Source organism: Oryzias latipes, chromosome 17 (assembly GCF_002234675.1).
Source record: "Oryzias latipes chromosome 17, ASM223467v1".
NCBI lineage: Eukaryota > Metazoa > Chordata > Actinopteri > Beloniformes > Adrianichthyidae > Oryzias > Oryzias latipes.
The window spans coordinates 26302113-26320150 of record NC_019875.2 but is presented as its reverse complement, the minus strand read 5'-3'; the positions used below and the strand labels follow the sequence as shown (position 1 = coordinate 26320150).

General features: G+C 39.2%; 1 protein-coding gene across 2 annotated transcripts in view; it reads left to right on the top strand.

Annotated features, from left to right (window-relative positions):
* Positions 1-5595: 5595 nt before the first annotated feature.
* The window catches only part of LOC101166500 (adenylate cyclase type 1), a 38252-nt gene continuing 25809 nt past the window's right edge, over positions 5596-18038 (top strand). For both annotated transcript variants that reach the window (XM_023964981.1, XM_023964980.1), the window contains exons 1-3: positions 5596-8310; positions 9943-10092; positions 10308-10426. In XM_023964981.1, the coding sequence (XP_023820749.1) occupies positions 7702-8310; positions 9943-10092; positions 10308-10426 (878 nt within the window). In that variant the 5' untranslated portion in view covers positions 5596-7701. The remainder of the gene's footprint in view (positions 8311-9942; positions 10093-10307; positions 10427-18038) is intronic.

Genomic DNA, 18038 nt, shown 5'->3' with positions numbered 1-18038 from the left:
TCATAGTTACCTAAAACTACAAAAAAGTAAATTTTCTAGAAATACCTTGATCGTGTGGTTCAGACAAAAACAGGACATCAGAAGCTTATGAAAGCTTAGGTATTGTCTATTTTTAGCTGCTGTCAATTCACAACTCCAGAGTGCAGACTAGTGTGTATCTTGCTTGCATGCCAACTCTTGCGCACACGGTCTCAAACACACTAACAGCATTGCATACTAATCTCCCCTTCCTCATCCTTTCCTGAACTCTGTTTGTTTACGATGACCTGGCTACTGTTACATTCATTGACATTTAATCCCCCTCTGTTGTCATGGGGGCTTTCCTAATTTTTATTGTCACTCTTTTGCTGCTGCATAATCAGCTTTGAAAAACCAGCCGTCCCTCGTTGTGCTTTCACCAGTCCTGCAAAAGACGACAAAAAGTGAAGATGCAGCACAAAATCTGCTCCGAATTTGCTGATGCCAGTGCCTTTTAATCGAGAGGGAGTTGTTGTTTCAGAAAAGCTGAGACGGGGACTCAGGTGCAAGCTAATCTGCTCTGACTCTGCACTAATTAAGATCAAGGCTAACAGCCACTTTCTCCTGGTTATTGATCATTGGCTCCGCCTTGTACGACGCCTCCAATGAGAACAGCAGCACAGAGGTGCAGATTAGAGGAGGTTGTGTCTGCCCTGCCTGCATAATGTTGTTTGTTTCTTCAGTTACCAGTTCCTATTCAACACCAGGCTTTTCCAGGACTTGTTGACTATCATTTAAATCAGGCCGCTCTGTCTACCTGTCTGTTTCCTTGATCTGTTCTGTTCAGTGATTACTGTTAACTGACTAGCTCCACTGACTCCTTTATCTGTTTCAATATGTCTTGATTTGTGTCTCATGCCATTATTTTCTTATATCTGTTTTTTCTTCAGGCGAGAAGTTGTGCGTTTGTCTCTTTTGAAGGATTTTTGCTATCTAAGGCATAGACCACCTGGTCTAAGCCAGTGTGTCTCACTGACAAAATAATTGTTATAAATATTTTAATTATTCCTATAGGATTTAAAATTGTATTATTTACTTTGATTTCCAATGATCCAACGATTTATGTTTCAAAATTAATTTTAAAATCAAGTTTATTTGGTCACAAAAAAAACTTTTCACACAATAAGTAATGCAACCAAGTCTCAAATTTATATAATAAAATAAATTATTTCCTAAAAAATTAATAGAAATTGAAAAATTACTTCAGAAGTAATGACTTTTCTGGGTTTTTTTCATTTGATTAACTGTCAATAGTTTCTCTTAAAAGATAGATTTTTTTATAATTAATCGATTGATTTTCTAGACCAAAAATTATTTTTGCAAGCCCGAGCAAGACGATGGATTGGAAGGGATGGTAACATTTTGTTTCTCTTAAGAGTAGAACAAATTGATGTGTTTTACACAATTCAACCTCTTTGCAAAGAGAAAACTTAATTAAGAGTGAAAACATCTAATGGTCTAACAGCATAAACTAAAAACATCATTTGTCTTCTCAGGGAATAAATTAAGATACCTTCAACTTAAGCTCCTGGGATTACTGTGACCTGCATGACTGAGAGGCTGCAAGAGCATAAGGTCGCAAATCTTTCCAGGAATCTACACTTCAGTAAGTTTAGACCAAGGGTAAAAGACACATAAAGTAATTAGTTTGGTAAAGAGTTTGATCCATTTTTATTAAAGTTGACTGATTGAATCTTTCGGTATGAGGAGAGAGAAACAAAAGAGAGAGAAAAAGGAACTCTCTCTTTTTTTAAGTGTTTACTTTTTGTGTAGTGACTACTAAACTATTACAGTAATTTGTGCAATATATTTCTTGAGAGCTGTGCAAAAATGTCACATTTGTTGCATTATTTATTTTTACTTTATTTTGGTAATCTATTACATTGCAGATTTACAAAGTCTGGAATTGTCAGTATAGTTTTTTGATCTTCCCACAACTACATTTATTAATTATTTGTTGATAACTAAAGGAAGGAAGATATGTTAGATTATGTATCCTGTTTGTTAAATGGGGATTAAAAATGCTTTGTTCTGTTCTCTTTTTAAGTTATTTTCTCACTAAAACTGAAAAGACTTTAATAGCTTGACCATTTCCCGGAGACACTGAGCCAGGTCCATTATTTGCAATACACAAAAATAAATAAATACTCCTTGGCCAATAAAGTCCTTATGTTTATTCTTGAACATGAAAGTTCTGGTATGTAGCAAAAAGAAGAAAAAAAAAACATATTCTAAGGTTTCCAAAACCATTCCAGTTAAGCCTGATAGATGAAGCATTCAACATCTGCCCATCCTCTTCATACACCAACCATTACAAAAAACCCTGCAGGGGATCAAGTGTGCTGAAACAAATTCTCCGCCTGATCATGTGACATTACCAAAGCAACAGCAGCTACACCTCTAACAGGACAGATTCCTATTTGTTTACAAACTATGAATTATTTTAGATCAGATTTAGTCTAATATAACAAATTAAAAGCAACACTAATTAATAACGTCACCACCTTTTTACAGCCATACTGAGGGCATGCGAGCACAGCAGTTAGATTAGGACTGTGTTGTGTTTTGTTCTTTTTTGTCCATCTTGAAACCACAAGCTTTTCCTTCTGTCACTGTGGTTCAAACTAAAGCAGCATGTTACAAACAGGACAGCTCAGGATTTTCCTCTCTCTCTTTTTTCTTTCTCTTTTTTGTGAATCAAAGTCAACGTCGGCAAAAATAACAAGTAAAAATTAAAAACAGCATAACGGTTTTTGTTAATGCAGATAAATCTTCAGAAAAGCTATTTGTGATGCTGAGATGATGCTCATTTACATGGCGAACAACTTTTCTCTTTTTTTTTACAAGCCCCATCCTCTCACATCTGTCAGTGTGTGTTTGTCTTCTGTATCTCTCTGTCACCCTCACATTGTCTTTCCTTCCTTCTTGCCTGTCTCATGCTTAGTACACTTTAAGCACTCAGATTGAGTGACGCAAGTGATACCTTGGAAGAGGACTAATGTGGGAGGGTGCAAAGCACATGGACTGGACACACGCTCACACACATTGGCTCTCACAGATTACAAGACTTATCAGAAGCTTTGAAAGGATTTCGTATTGGAGGTGGGGGTGCTGCACTTGAATCTCACACACCTGATGGCTATTGATCCATCTGACTCTTGCATGAATAAAGGTGTAAAAGCGAGCAAATCAGGGCCTGGAACTTCCTGTCATCATGAACTGGCTTCTGGATTTATTTATTTTTTAGCCTTTCTTTATCCCTCTTGTGGTTGCTCAAACTCAGATATCAATAGGCTTCCTTAAAATAGCAACGCTCCAATCAGTTCAGGTTACAAGATTTGTTTGTTAAACAGAAATCATTTCAACACTCATTTACACCTGAAGAGGTGTAAATGCACGAAGTAGAGCGAGAGAGAAAAAAAAGACAATTTCCTTTCAAACAACATTTTGAACAAATTTGCCTCTACAGTACGAATCTCCTTATTAGCAATGCATCTGTAAAGTCTTGTTCTCTCAGTCACTCAGCCAAGTTGGTAGATAAGCAAAAGGTTGCAATCAGCAAGCTGTCAGGTGAGAAAACACGGTAATATCAGGGGTGAAAGGCATTGCTTTTACCGAGCTGTTGATTAGGATGTGCACTGCAACATTTCCCCAACATGAACAGTTTCACATTTCTCTGGTTGCTCTTTTGTTTGCTACTCTTAAGCCAAGAAACATGCTACATGCCTTTAATTTTTACAAAAATATCAAAGACCCACACCACTGAAAGTGTCTTTAACACGTTCTTGTAGCCTTTTTCTCATCGTGGAGGACATATTTAAAGAAAGTTAGGATTAAAACTGTGTGTCTGACTATTTCTTTATTCAAATCATTGTGATTCACGAACAGACAAAAATACCAATTCAGAAAGCTTGTAGTTGTTAAGTAAAATCAATAATCTGCGAACCACAACTTCCCTGATCCGCTCTATTCCGATGCATCCACTTGCAGATCCATTCACGTCTTCATGCTTGCCATTCTTGTTGCACCGGTATTGTTAGGTTGGGGCTGTAAGCTAGGGAGAAGGTGTGTAGATAAAGTGTTGATAGAAAATGAAGAAAGTCTCACTATGCGCCAACAGTCCTGCCCGGCAAATTTCTAATAAATTCCTGCCGCTCTGCAGAAACTATGTACTGCAATAGGATATAAGTTTTTGATTATGGCTAAAAATGGCATAAAAAAATGGGAACACTTTTACAATATATCAAAAAATGATTGGAATGGGACTTTTGATAATTGCTGAGACACAAACAAAAGTTTTTGTTTGTCGATGTTGCCTGTTTGCATAAAATCCCTGAGAAAATTATTCTACTAAATAGCTCAATTTAATTAAAAACAAAATTAGTAAAAAACAAAAAAATATGCATAACAATCACATTGCAGAGAGGAGAGGTGCACTAACATTAAATCATGACCAGAACTGCATGTTTTTATCATGTTTTTGCGCTTCCAAAAGGTCAGTATTCTCAGCCCCTGGGGATGCGTACTGAAGCAGACAAATAACTCTGTGCTGGATTGATGAAGTAAAAGTTCAGGATGTCCATCACCACATTCACCCACACCCCTTGAGGCCAGTTTTGATTTGGTAATTATGAACACATTGTGTCTTCAGGCTTGACAAATGGATGTCTCCAGGTTCCTGCTGAAGGCTGGAGGTTGAATCATTTAGTTTTTAGGTCTGTGTGAAATCTGCTTCAGCTATATTTGAGTTTTGTTTATCCTTGTTTCATCAATAGCATTTTTTTAATCTAAAAATATCTGGATCTTGCAGTTTATCTGTGTTCACCGTATCTGACAAAACTTTTTTTTTAGTGTTAGCACATCGTAATTGCATCTGAAATTACATAATTCACAGCATGCGCTGCGAGAGTCTCGCCTGGGGTTTTCTTTGTTGTTTCATTTGCTGGTGTTGAGCCAATGACTGTGTGATTATACAACCAGCAGCACGTCGGCACACTGGTGGGACTTGCAGTTGCCTGGCTGTTGTTTCAGATGATCACTTGATGAGAACAAGAGTAAAGTAGTATCCCCACAAAAGCCACACACTTGAAACATCCACCTTCTCTTTCTTTTCTTTGCCGTTATAATGACTTTCTGCTGCTTTTGCATTAAAGGTGTATGAACTTGTTCTGTATTTCAGAGATATAGCGATGATAAACAGGCTGTGAATCATCAGTGCGTCTTTTATTTTAAAGTTTATGGTGGGATTATCATATTTTTACATTACAATAAAGAAACAAGATCACCATCTTTAAAGTCATTCATCCATCCATTTTCAAAACACATTGAACTCCTTTTGGGGTCATGGGGTTACTGGAGCCAACCCAGCTCTGTTGGGTGAAAGTAGGGCACTCCCTGAACAGATTGTCAGTCTGTTGCAGGGCCACACATTCGTGCATTCTCACCTAAAGGCATTTTAGAGTCATCAATTAACTTATGAAGCATGTTTTTGGACTGTGGGAGGAAGCCGGAGTGCCCAGAGAAAATCCACACAGGCACCAGGAGAGCATGCACACTCCACACTGAAAGGGCCCAGCTGGGATTTGAACTCGCTGGGAGGTGAGAGCGCTAAACACTGCACCCCTATACACCTAGATAAGTGAACATGTTCAAACCACTGCCAATCAGGGCTCAGCCACGCTTAATGAATGTACAGAGAAAAAAGCGAAAAACAGATCTCAAATGAGAAACCAGCTGCTTCAGTCTGGTTAAACCTCTTGGACAGATTTGGACGATTCATTGTTCCATTGATCGGGACAGATACTGACCTAAAATCCTCCAACAAAACTCAACACTCAATTTTTCTTTACAAAGTATGGCAGTCTGCAAATCTATGGATCTAACAATTCTCAGTTTAAAATTGAACCAAATTGAAGGGGAAAGTGAATCGTTGCATCCCTAAGCATTAGGTCTACCGTAAAGTGTCAAACACGTATTGATCTAAATTTAAGAAGGTATAATTTATTTTATAATTACATTACATCCAGCTTATGAGTCAACTGAAATATTTTTCTCCTTTGGTTCTCGCTTAATAGCAAATTAAAAAAGGATTTTTCTAAACGTTTTGTTCTTTGTTGTTGTTTCGTGATTCACAAGTCAAAAGTCGAACTGAAACCAATCCGTGAGCCAAAAACTGAGGTTTGAACAGAATCTTAAAGATTACTGCAACCCAAGTAAAATGTAATACAGAACTGTTTAATGTGATCTGAATGCACTGGGAAAACTATGAGATGTGTTCCGGGAAAAATGCAACAGTCTGCGAGATTTATTGTGAAGGTGTTGCATGAAGAATAGAGTAACTCCTGACAAAAAAAATCAGTGGAAAAATAAAACAAAGATGTTTTGTTTATTTATCCACTAATGGCTTTTGATGACAACATGGATTACAACACAAATCTGCATCTCAAATCCTTTGAACCAAAACTTGGAATTATAAGACTTGGAGCAAAGTGACCTCTATCTTGTGACCCACATCTCTCTCTCAGGGGGCAGAGACAGACAACACAGACATGGCAGGCATACAAAAGAGAAAGGTGAAAATAAGGCATTGCAGACTTGGGCTGAAAATTCTATTTGTTGTAATAATTGTTATAGTAATTTTTTGTTCTTTAGGAGTATTGCTCACATCTGAGGAAGAAAAATGTAAAAAACAAAAAAAAGTAATTTTTACAGTCTGTCCAGAAACTTTTGATCTATTTTTTTTTTTAGACTTCATATAGGTTTTGCTTTTTCTTAACCCGACACTTTTAAAACACAAATTTGAGATGAGTGACAGAAAAGCTGAGCCAATACCAGTAAAACTGTGAGATGTATTGCTGGAAGGACGGAAGGCAAACCGGGAATGGTCAGGAGCTGGAATTTGTCCGTCCACCTGTCACTTTCTCACACCCTCTCCGGCTCTAACTGGACATGGCAACGGCGGCCAGGGACGGGTGACTAATCTACCCGCGGTAATGAATGAGACACCACCCCCTGAATGCCAAAAGGTTGTTGGTCAGGGGTCGCTTTTAGTGTGGATGGCACGCACGACTGTGCCAACCAAATGTGGTGATTTCCTGCCGAGGGTTAATCTTAATGCGCAAGACTGAGTGGAGGAGACTGAACATTTGCAAATATTTTAATGATGGAGACCTGTGATGTGCAGGTGGAAAAGGAGAAGACTCTATGGCCGATGATGATGATGGTGATGATGATGTGCTGCTGTCTGACTGAGCGGCGTGGGAAGCTCTGTTCCTGCGCTCATCAGTTCGTCTTGACTGTCGAGTAGCTCGGACGTGGCTTATCTTCTCTTCTTAATGCGCAGGCGTGATCCAATCTGAGCCCCTCAAAAAAAAAGAAGGGAAAAAATCTGTTCCCATCAGAACTGCGCGTAGCGTGCGTTGCTCATCGTGCTGGGCTCAAACCGATGCTGACATTTTTGGAGCGGCCATATCCATGTTGCTGCTCCTTCACTGAAAGAGTGGAAATGCAGAGCTGCTGGCGAGCTGATCTCTCCGGAAACTACCGTCCAACCTGTGGATAGTGCGGAGCCCGTCCGTGGCCACCGGCCAGCCTCCTCTGTCTGGGACGCTCTGCCTCCAGCGCCGCGTCGGCGTCAGATCTCCGTGTTCCGTCTGAGCTAAGCTGTGTGCAGGTATTCAGTTTATGAATGGCACTGACATGGAGGAAATACCGTTTCAGAAAGTCAAAACCAGGAGGAAGAGAAGTCACTGTCCGCCGGGCGTCCCTCTGACCACCATCGCGTGCGAGGACGAGTTCGACTGCAAGGAACTTGAGTCTCTCTTCCAGAACTACAACCTTAAACTGGAGCAGACTTCCACTCTCAAAGCCTTGGCGGTCCTCATCTTCATGTCCTTCACATTGGCCGTGGTGGAGTTGCTGTCCGGCCCCAGCCTTACCATCTCCAAGGGGTCCCACCCGGTCCACTGTGTCATCTTCCTCTCTCTTTTCATCGTAACTAATGTCAAGTATCTACAAGTGACTCAGCTCCAGCAGATCGTCAACCTGACGCTGCTCTTCGGCTTCACTTTCTCCTTCCTGTGCTGTCCCTTCTCGCTGGGGGCGATGGGGATGGAGCCCCCGACCTCCCCGGAGCAGGGCGTGTGGCAGCTGATCCTGGTCACCTTCGTCGCCTACGCGCTTTTGCCTGTGCGGACGCTCTTGGCTGTGCTGCTCGGACTGATGGTTTCCATCTCGCACTTAATTGTGACCGCCACTTCTGTCACAGTGAAAACACAGAAACTGTGGAGAACGGTAAGTATTGTTACGCAGTGATCAGGGTTTGTTTGCATTTGTGCGTCCTGGCACAGGCGCACAAATCGGACTTCATTTCAGCACCAAGGACAGCTCCCTGCTGGGAAGTCTTTAGGCGTCTTTGCTCTGCTAACAAGCTGCTCTGGTTCTAAAACAGACAAAAGCATATGAGGATCAAATACAACCCTCAACGATTCGACATATTTTTAGATCAAAAACCTGTTTTTAAACACAGAGAGAAATCAAGATCATTTGATTTTCTCTTTAGCCTCCTATCGAAGTAGAAGATCACACTTGTAGTTTCTGTTGAGCTAGGCCATAGCGACAGCGATGTCTAAATTCAAGGAAAAGAAGTAGGGCAAACTTCAGGGACACACAGGAGACAGATACACCATCCTATATGATTTAGATGTGGGAAAAGAGGGCAAAAATGTGCACTTTCTCACAACTGAAATTACTGCATCCCTCTCTCTATTCAACGTTTACACACATTCCCGACTGTCATCAGCTGTGAGGAATTGAGTATTAAACTGCAGGCCTATTTTAATCGATTCAACATGCCCGGGTGGCAGGAGCTCTGAGATGACGCTTTAGCCTCATGAAGGACAGCGTTAGCTGGACAACCAGAGATAGCTAATCCATTAAGCTTAGAGATGAGCTGCGTGGCATGACCCCACACATCCTGGTCTTGAACCAATCACCCACATCCTTGTGTTCACTCCTCAATTTGTGAAAATAAAAGAAGAAATAGTAAAATACATAAAACAAAAGTGCTGTCAGGGTATCAATATGAAGATTTAAAAGCTTCTACTTCAAACTAATGTGTTAGTTTATTATGCATGTGACACTTTGCTTTCATTAAATAAGAACAAGAGTGGATATTTTAAAACCAATTGACTCTGACATTTTTAAACTCTGTCAGTGCAGGTTATTTTTTTTCCTCAAGAGAATCCATTATTTACCTCTGCGCTAGATATTAAATGGAGTGAACATTTTGGTCGTGATCACAGGACCGTGACTGCTTCATCAGTCAGGATCAGGCTGCCTCGCTCCAGGAAAGGGAAGCTGTGTCCTGCACAAGGTTAGGAGCATTCATGCTGCAGCAGCTGTCTTTTTCAGAGAACAGAGAAAACAGTTTCTATAAATTCAGTGACAAAAACAGTACGCTTCCTAATTAAAACAATTAGAGCTTGCTCCTCAGATGATCATATGCAATAAAACTAGCTTATTAATCTCTTTGCAGCAAGAGGTATCAGGATTGTGTCCTCTTCATTATTTTCCAGTGTGGGAAACTGTTTGCTGTTCAGTCTTTCATTTGTGAAATATTTACTTTATTCGTTTTAATTTTCCCACATTTTTTCCCCCACTAACGTTCACTGCAAAAAGTTTTTTTAGAAATTTTTTTTTGGCTCAAAAATTAGATTTCACATATACGTATTGTGCACCAATGCAGAACACAACTTAACTTTAAACAATGAGATTATTTCCACATGGCTAAACTCCTTTAAATTAAAATAGTAAAAATGAAATCTTTGAAGGTTTTTCTCCCTAATGGCTGCTCCTGATCCCGGACATAAAATGTAAACGAAAGAATTGCTAAAATCTTGTGAACTTTTTTCCTGTTTTTTTCAGTTGGTTGCCAACACAGTTCTGTTCACCAGTGTCAACCTGTCAGGCCTGTTTGTGCGCATCCTGACAGAGCGGGCCCAGAGGAAAGCGTTCCTGCAGGCCCGCAACTGCATTGAAGAAAGACTTCGTATGGAGGACGAGAACGAGAAACAGGTAGCAGCACCTGCATTTTTCCTGAACTGTGAGCTGTGTGACTCATTTTAACACCAAATTATTTTTGTCCTTTTTGTCTGTCACTTGTTTTTAATTGCTGCAAACACCTCATCTGTTAAAAACTTTTATAATTTTCCACTGTATAAATAGCAACTGTTTTTTTAACCCCCCCCCCCCCCCCCCCTTTTTTTTTTTGCACACATGTGTACACTCAGGAGCGCCTGCTAATGAGTCTGTTACCCAGGAACGTAGCCATGGAGATGAAAGAGGATTTCCTGAAGCCACCTGAAAGGATCTTTCACAAAATCTACATCCAGCGTCATGACAATGTCAGGTAGGGCACCATCATGAAAACATAACGTTAAAACTTCCAGACACTGCAGGCTGACTCAGGTTTTTTTTTTTTTTGGCTCTAATATAGTCTGGAGAAATAACATTATCCCTGTGAGGAAATATCCATATGATATAACAGAATAAACACCTTCTCAGCTCATTAAAGAGCTCACAAGAAACATTTGAATTAATTGACCAAGCATGTCCTTTGGAAGGAACACTGAGGGCTATAAAAAGTATTGTGATCCGACCCAACTGTGTCTTAAAACATCAACAGCCCCCGCCCCGGCTGCTTAGGCAGAAACACCAAGTTTCTCACTGAATAAAGGGTTTTTATAGTTTGCATCATGTCTATTTTTTGAAGGAGACATTAGATTTGGGAAGTTTTTTTTTAGCAACAGAGGAGGGCAGCAACACTTCAGTGCAGCATGCTCCATCACTCTTTTGCTTTTGTAAAGCAGCCTGTCATCTAAAAACAATGAAGAATCCAATCAATAAAATTTGTACTTTGCAAACGTTGTCTAATATATTAGTGCATTGCTCAGTTATCAGGTGTTTTCTCCGTTTTTGCACTTCCAGATGCATCAAATCAACATGAAGTATGGTGACAATGTGGAAAAAATTAAGCTAATTTAGCTTTTCTGCCCTGCATTCTGAAAAAAATCAAGATAAAACCTTTCCCCTCAAAATCTAATAAGCACAACATTTTCAACTCTTAGTGCTGTATTTGTCTTTCCATTTTAAAGCAAACCTCTCAGTTTTCCTGGTGTGCAGTGCTTCAGTTTCTTCGGAATCCTGTAGATAGAGTGCTTTTTGTTTGACCGTCAACCCTTTGCCAGAAAAGAGTTTCCAGTACATTTGAAAGAAAGAAAAACAAAAAAACAATGTAATCACAGCTCTATTGTCTGCACCAGACACAGTTTATTTTTTCCTCGCCCCCTTTCTGCTCCTCCTGTGTGACTTGGTTTTCAAGTCAAGCCTTTTGGCTCCAGCTTTTCCTCAATTTTTTTGTCTTATCTTCTGCTCCTCCTCCTTTCCCTGGTGTTTTTCAAAGCTGCATGGGGTTTTGAGAAGCAGAGTTTGCTCAGCTCCAGGATTAAGTTGCTACAGGGGATTAAATGCAATGGAGACTAAATTCTGGTTGCGTAATGCTCTATGTGTGAGCTTGTTGGCTTGCAGGTGCACACTTGGGTTAAATCTCAGTGGTGCTCTGGGGATTGCTTTTTGTGCATTCAAACCTTTGGACTGCAGGATCCTCTCAGTGATCCAGACTGGAGATGATTGGCAAACAGGGTTAATGGGTATGACTTAGGGGTGGATGGCAATTAAACAACTGATTGTGCAATTTAATTCAAACATGATTCTTGATTTTCTGCATGTTTGCCAGAGTAGTAAAATTGTAGGAGGTCTTTCAGTCTTTGTTTTGATTTATACTCTATGTTTTTGTCAGTGTACTGCAGCAGTACACATGTAATACATAGGCTTGGATGTCTCTACAAAAAAAACAAGTAAGTTTTAATTTGATTTGGTATTTTCTGGTTGGATTCAATTCAATATTAAGTGTGTTTTAAATTCCCTTTTAAATGCCTGTAAAAAAAAACCTCTTCACAAAGTGTTGTCCAAAATTATTCATATCCCGTTGCAAATTTTAATGCTTGTGCTATCTTAGATGACCCCACCCTAACATTGACGTGTTATTCCTACCATGACAAAGGTGGATAAAGGTGGAAAGATTTCATGTAATCCATGGACACCAGTGAAGATCACAAATCATTGAAGAAAATAAGTTCAGAGCACTGTCTAGTGGGTCTAGATGACCCAACTCCCAATGTTAAAGTGCCTAGGATAGCACAAGGGTTACACGCGTCACCTTTGATTCAAATGTAAGAAAAAGCAGAGAATGAATTGATGCTTCTTTTTGTTTGTTTTATTACATTTCTAGGTGACGCTTCTGTCATTTTCGATCAAGAAGAAACTTGCTGGTTACCGTAAATAAAAGATACTAAAAGTCAAATTTTGCTGAGGTAATAAATGATTTCACGTTTAGCTGGTAGTAAAAACCCTACAAAAGCAGAACTGCAATGAATAAATTGCAAAAGGATGAGAAAAAAAAGTTCTTAAAAAAAGTAAATGTAAATAAATTTAAATTAAAAAAACACAAGAAAAGGACTTTTAAAGAAAAACAAATCGTGGATTTGCTGGCTTGATTTTTTTCAAAGTAAATATCCTTGTGATTTAAATGTATAATTTTTTTAAACCCAACTCAAGCAGTAAATAAACACAAAGTACCAGTACACCGCTCACAATTCCACTACATCATTTAGAAACACGAGTTTCTAAATGATGTAGATCAAAGCTTTAAACAGTTAAAGTTATTTCAGGGATGACCCACTTGGAGTATTGACAGAAGGTCTGGGTGTCTTTATAGATGCTCATTCATGCTGAAGGAGTTGCAAGTTAACAGTCCAAAAATTATTTGTAAGCACATTGCACACTTATTGACTTGGCATCAGCACATTCGCAGCCCACGCTACTTCCCCGGAAGGGCTCATCTCAAGTTAACCCTTGAGCTGGCACATTTGCTGCTGTCTTTGGCTGTGTGATTGAATTGACATCACATTTGCCAGAATAGCAGTATCTCCAGAGAGAGAGAGAGAGAGAGAGAGAAGAAATTAGCATAACTGGGGAAATAATAACTCTCTTCATATAATTGCCGCTAAGGAGGAAATGATAAAAGAGTGAGGGAGAGCAGGAGAGAGTGTTAAAAGCCTGTATCTGTGTGTATGGAGGGAGCTTTGTAAAGTTATATTCACCACATGATTAGGTTTTTATCTGTTCTGTTCCACTGAATTTCAGCGCTACTGTACATTATACAAGTTTACTGAAAGGAAGCAAATACTCTGGAGCTGGAAGGATGTTTTGACCAAGTTTGTCAAGATGTCCTTTAACGAGTTTATCACTTTTGTGTCAAAAAAATATTGCTAAACCCTAAATTGAAGGCCAATGCCTAGGTAAAATTCAAAGGTCGTAAAGTTTATTTGCCTGTTAGACTGTTTGACGAAAAGTTGACCTTTTGGTCTAAAGTGCTTCTGTTGAACGTAACAGAAAATCTGTGCTCTTAAAGACCCACTCCTATGAAAATTATGATTCCAATGTTTTTAACAGGTTCTTGTGGCATTCCTTTTGAGGATGAATGACATATATAGGGACGATTAAGCTTAAAATTCATTTATGAGTATTTCTTTGGTCAAATTGTTGTGATTTGATCAAAATTCACAACTCAGAGGTTTTTTGCTTATGAACTTCTGCAGCAATTACGTCCTAGAAAATGATGTAGGTTTTATTGCTTTGCCTAAAAATGGCATCATCACAATTAAAAGACCACTGGGAACACTTTTAAAGTAGATCAAAAGGTCATCGGAGTGGGACTTCAAGCACAATTCTTTGAGAATGTACCGTATTTTCCGGACTATAAGTCGCACCGGAGTATAAGTCGCACCAGCCCAAAAATGCATTATAAAGTAGAAAAAAACACATATAAGTCGCACTGGACTATAAGTCGCATTTTAACTTTCACAACCTTAAATGACACAATCATAGCAGACTGTTTATCTAATAATTTCACAGTAATTTTTTCTCAAACTTATTTATTTATTCTTTTCATGAAGCATCATTGGCCAACTAATACTCTGTTTTCATCCTGTATTTGTAGAAACAGTTGTCATTTCTATTGCATTCTGAATCTATGAAATCATTGGAAAATAGAATATTATGTTGTTAGCCTTCAAGATCTTACTGTAAAAAAAAGTTTGCTGATTCTCTGAGTCACTTAACATACTCTTAACACTTAACATACCTCATACATCAAATTGACCCAGGAACATCATCTCTGTTCCTCACAAATGAACATAACAGGAGGGTTAACAATGTATTTATTTCAATTTATTTCTAATATAAGTCGCTGCGGAGTATAAGTCGCACCCCTTGCCAAACTAGGAAAAAAAGGGCGACTTATAGTCCGGAAAATACGGTATTCAATATTTTGGCATACAAGAAGAAAAACACTCAGTGTTCATGCAGAGCATGTTTTTTTAGGACTAAAATTCAACATTTACTTTTATTTACGTGCATCTAATAAGACGTTATTTAAAAAAAAGTTAGCTACCCAATTTTAAAATCCACTTTACACAACAACATACACTTTAAAAAACAAGACATTATTATTTTGAGACTTTCTTATTTTCCTTAAATTTCAATAATAAATTCTTGTAAATGTTCTTTCCTGAGCCAATAATATGACTCAAAAACTAGAAATCCAGACCTTTCAGGACTATTTCCTGTACCGCACTGTTTATTATACTTGAAGCACAGTCAGATGTGGGGCTCTCAGCAGTAATTTCTCTAATCTACAGTCTCCAGAAAGATCTAAAATTGTCAGCAGGAAACATCTATGAGAAAACACAAGGAAGGCAGCTGGCCCACATCACATGCTCAGACTCAGCCTTCGGCAGACCCTGTTTTCCTGAGCGTTCTTCAAAAGCAGGGCTCTGAAATATGTAGGATTGACATTTAGAAGTCAAAAGCAAAATTTGTTCTCTTAAAATAAACTGTTGAGATTCTTCTTTCCTTCCGTCTTTGCTGCACTTCAGTTCCACACTGATGTCTGTATTATATAAGAACTAATGTAGGTTTTCTTCTTTAAAGCAGTTTGGATCAAAATGCAAATTCAGAAGAAAACGCCTTCTATGGAAAATACTTTTGGTTCTTTTTCTTGTCTTTTGGGATTTGCAGGGTTGGTTTTAAAGTATCAAACAACTAAAGTATTGAAATAATGGCTGATTCCAGTAAAATATACAACACTGAGATGCTAAATTGTGCCACATTTAGGTCAAATAGTGAATTAGGATTGATAAGTTTTTCAATTTTCTATACAGTATTTATGTGACTGTAATTTAAAAACTTAACATGAACCTTGGTTTCCAAGCTATAATGTCTCTTTGAGAGTTTTAGTGGGTTGTTTACAGGAAAATTGCAATAAAGTTTTAAATCCCTGTCATCCACAGATGGCAGACAGTTGAAATATTTAACACAAATGGAATAACTGTTCCTCACGACGATGACATCTGCGAGAGAACAAAGTGACATTTAGCAGCTCTCTCTTAGAGATCCAGCACTCTGTCACTCTGTGAAAACTCACATGATAGCAACAGTCTGCCATCAGAACAAGACCTGGACACGTGCGACTTGTTCGGGACAGTTGGATGACTAATCCCCTTCACACCGTCCACGGCTACCAGTATTTGTGTTAAATCTTTCATGAGAAAACTTTCTTTCCTGTCTGAATGAAGGGCTGAAATATGCACAGGGACACAAACATTTGGAGTAACTTATCTACCAAAACATGAAGCCAAATGGGAGAGTATGTAGCTTAAATCTCTCAGAAGTGATACATTTGTGTGTACTAAATCTTACAGTTGATTTCATTGTGTGTTAATGGATTGAAATTGTTTAAAAAAAGGAAGTAAAACGTGTATATTGAGAATAATTCTTTGCTAGATGTGAAAAGAGAACACAGTTTGAATCACAACAGTTTGAATAAAGAAATACTCAGAAATGCAATTTTAAGCTTAATTTAAAGAAAATGTGTCCTCCATCATCAGAGATATCCCACAGGAACATTTAAAAAACACTAAAAACACCATATTTAATCGAGTGGGTCTTTAAATATGCCATATGTGAATGACATGTACATTTGTGCATAGAAGTATTCAAACAATTGCCACTTTTGTTTTTTTAGAATTCTTCTGACCAGAAAAGTTGTCAAAATTGATCGCATCAGCCTCTGTCCAGTATTCCTGATTCATTTTGCTCTGATACTTAAAAGTCCTGTCAAGGCAGGACTTGGTCATGCGGGCGTCCACATATCAAAGATGGAACAGATAAATTGCTGCATGTTTTTATTATTGCACAACCTGGTAAACAGCTTCCTAAAAGACTGCAGAGGACCAGTTTTCAGCATCCATCAGTCAAAGAACAATAGTTGACGTCATCCACTGATAAGATCAGCAGTGCTTGTTTTTCATCATTTCAGCTTTGATAAAACCCCTAAGTCCAAGAATGAGCATGTGCTGGTTTTCTTAAGAAGCAGAGGCTTTGCAGTATCAGTTCAGGCCCTGTCAGTCATATATGTAGCCTGTCATGAGGGAACACTTGTTCACCTGGAGATTGTGACAGCACCTTGATGGTTGCATTATGTCTCAGAATGGCTCCTCTGCAGCTCCTAACAGGACATGTCTCTGAAGGCCATGAGAATACTCCTTCTACTATTTTGAGTTGCTCTTCTGGACGGTGCTGGAAGACAGTAAGAGACTGGAGCAGCCTTTTTATCTCTTATACTTTTTTCTTGGCCAACCAGTCATTTATAGACCCATTCCAATGAAAATGGTGTTTTTAACATGTTCTTGTAGGGTTTTTTTTCTCATAAATTGAGTTTAAAATAGCATTTCTGAGTATTTCTTTATTCAAATCATTGTGAAACAGGAGTAGACAAAAAAAATGCGGTTGGAAAAAGCTTGCAGCAGTTACATAGGTGCTACAATTTGCGGGCCACAAGTTCCCTGCTTTACTCCATTCTGATGCATCCACTTGCAGACAAATGGATCCATGTGCGCCTTCGTTTTCCTCGCCCGAGCAGGCATCTGGCTCAAAACTGTATGGCTGGATAGCTCTAATATTGCTCACCATGTTTTGTATCGGCAATGTCAGGTTGGGTTTGTGAGGGGCTACAAGCTAGCGGGAGAGAGTGTAAGGTGTTAAAGATGTTAAAGGCTTAATCTGCACAACTCAGAGGCGAATTTCTAATGAACTACGGCCGCTCTACAGGATCTATGTCCTAGAAAACGACACAGGTTTATTTTATTTATAATTAAACGACCACTGGGATCTAATCTAATCTAGCCACAGGGGTTGCAAGCCAGTAACTTCTGTGCCGGTCCCAAGCCCGGATAAATAGAGAGGGTTGCGTCAGGAAGGGCATCCGGCGTAAAAAATTGCCAAAATAACCATGCGAATCATCCACAACACTTTAGACATACCGGATCGGTCGAGGCCCGGGTTAACAACGACCGCCACCGATGCTGTTAACCTACAGGGTGTCGGTGGAAATTTGACTACTGTTGGTGGAAGAAAGAGGGGAGGCAGAAGGGTCCGTGGCCAGAGAGAGAAGGGAAAAGGCAGGAACATAGGTTTGAGAATAGGGACTCTTAACGTTGGCACAATGACAGGGAAAGGCAGAGAGCTGGCAGACATGATGGAGAGAAGGAAGGTAGATGTACTGTGTGTGCAGGAGACAAGGTGGAAGGGCAGCAAGGCACGTAGTATTGGAGGAGGATACAAACTGTTCTATCATGGTGTTGATAGGAAGAGAAACGGGGTAGGAGTGATTCTGAAGGGGGAGTTTGTAAACAGTGTTCTAGAGGTGAAAAGAGTCTCAGACAGGATGATGAGCCTAAAGTTAGAAATTGAAGGGGTGATGGTGAATGTAGTCAGTGGGTATGCGCCACAGGTTGGCTGTGAGTTAGAAGTGAAGGAGAGATTCTGGAGTGAGTTGGATG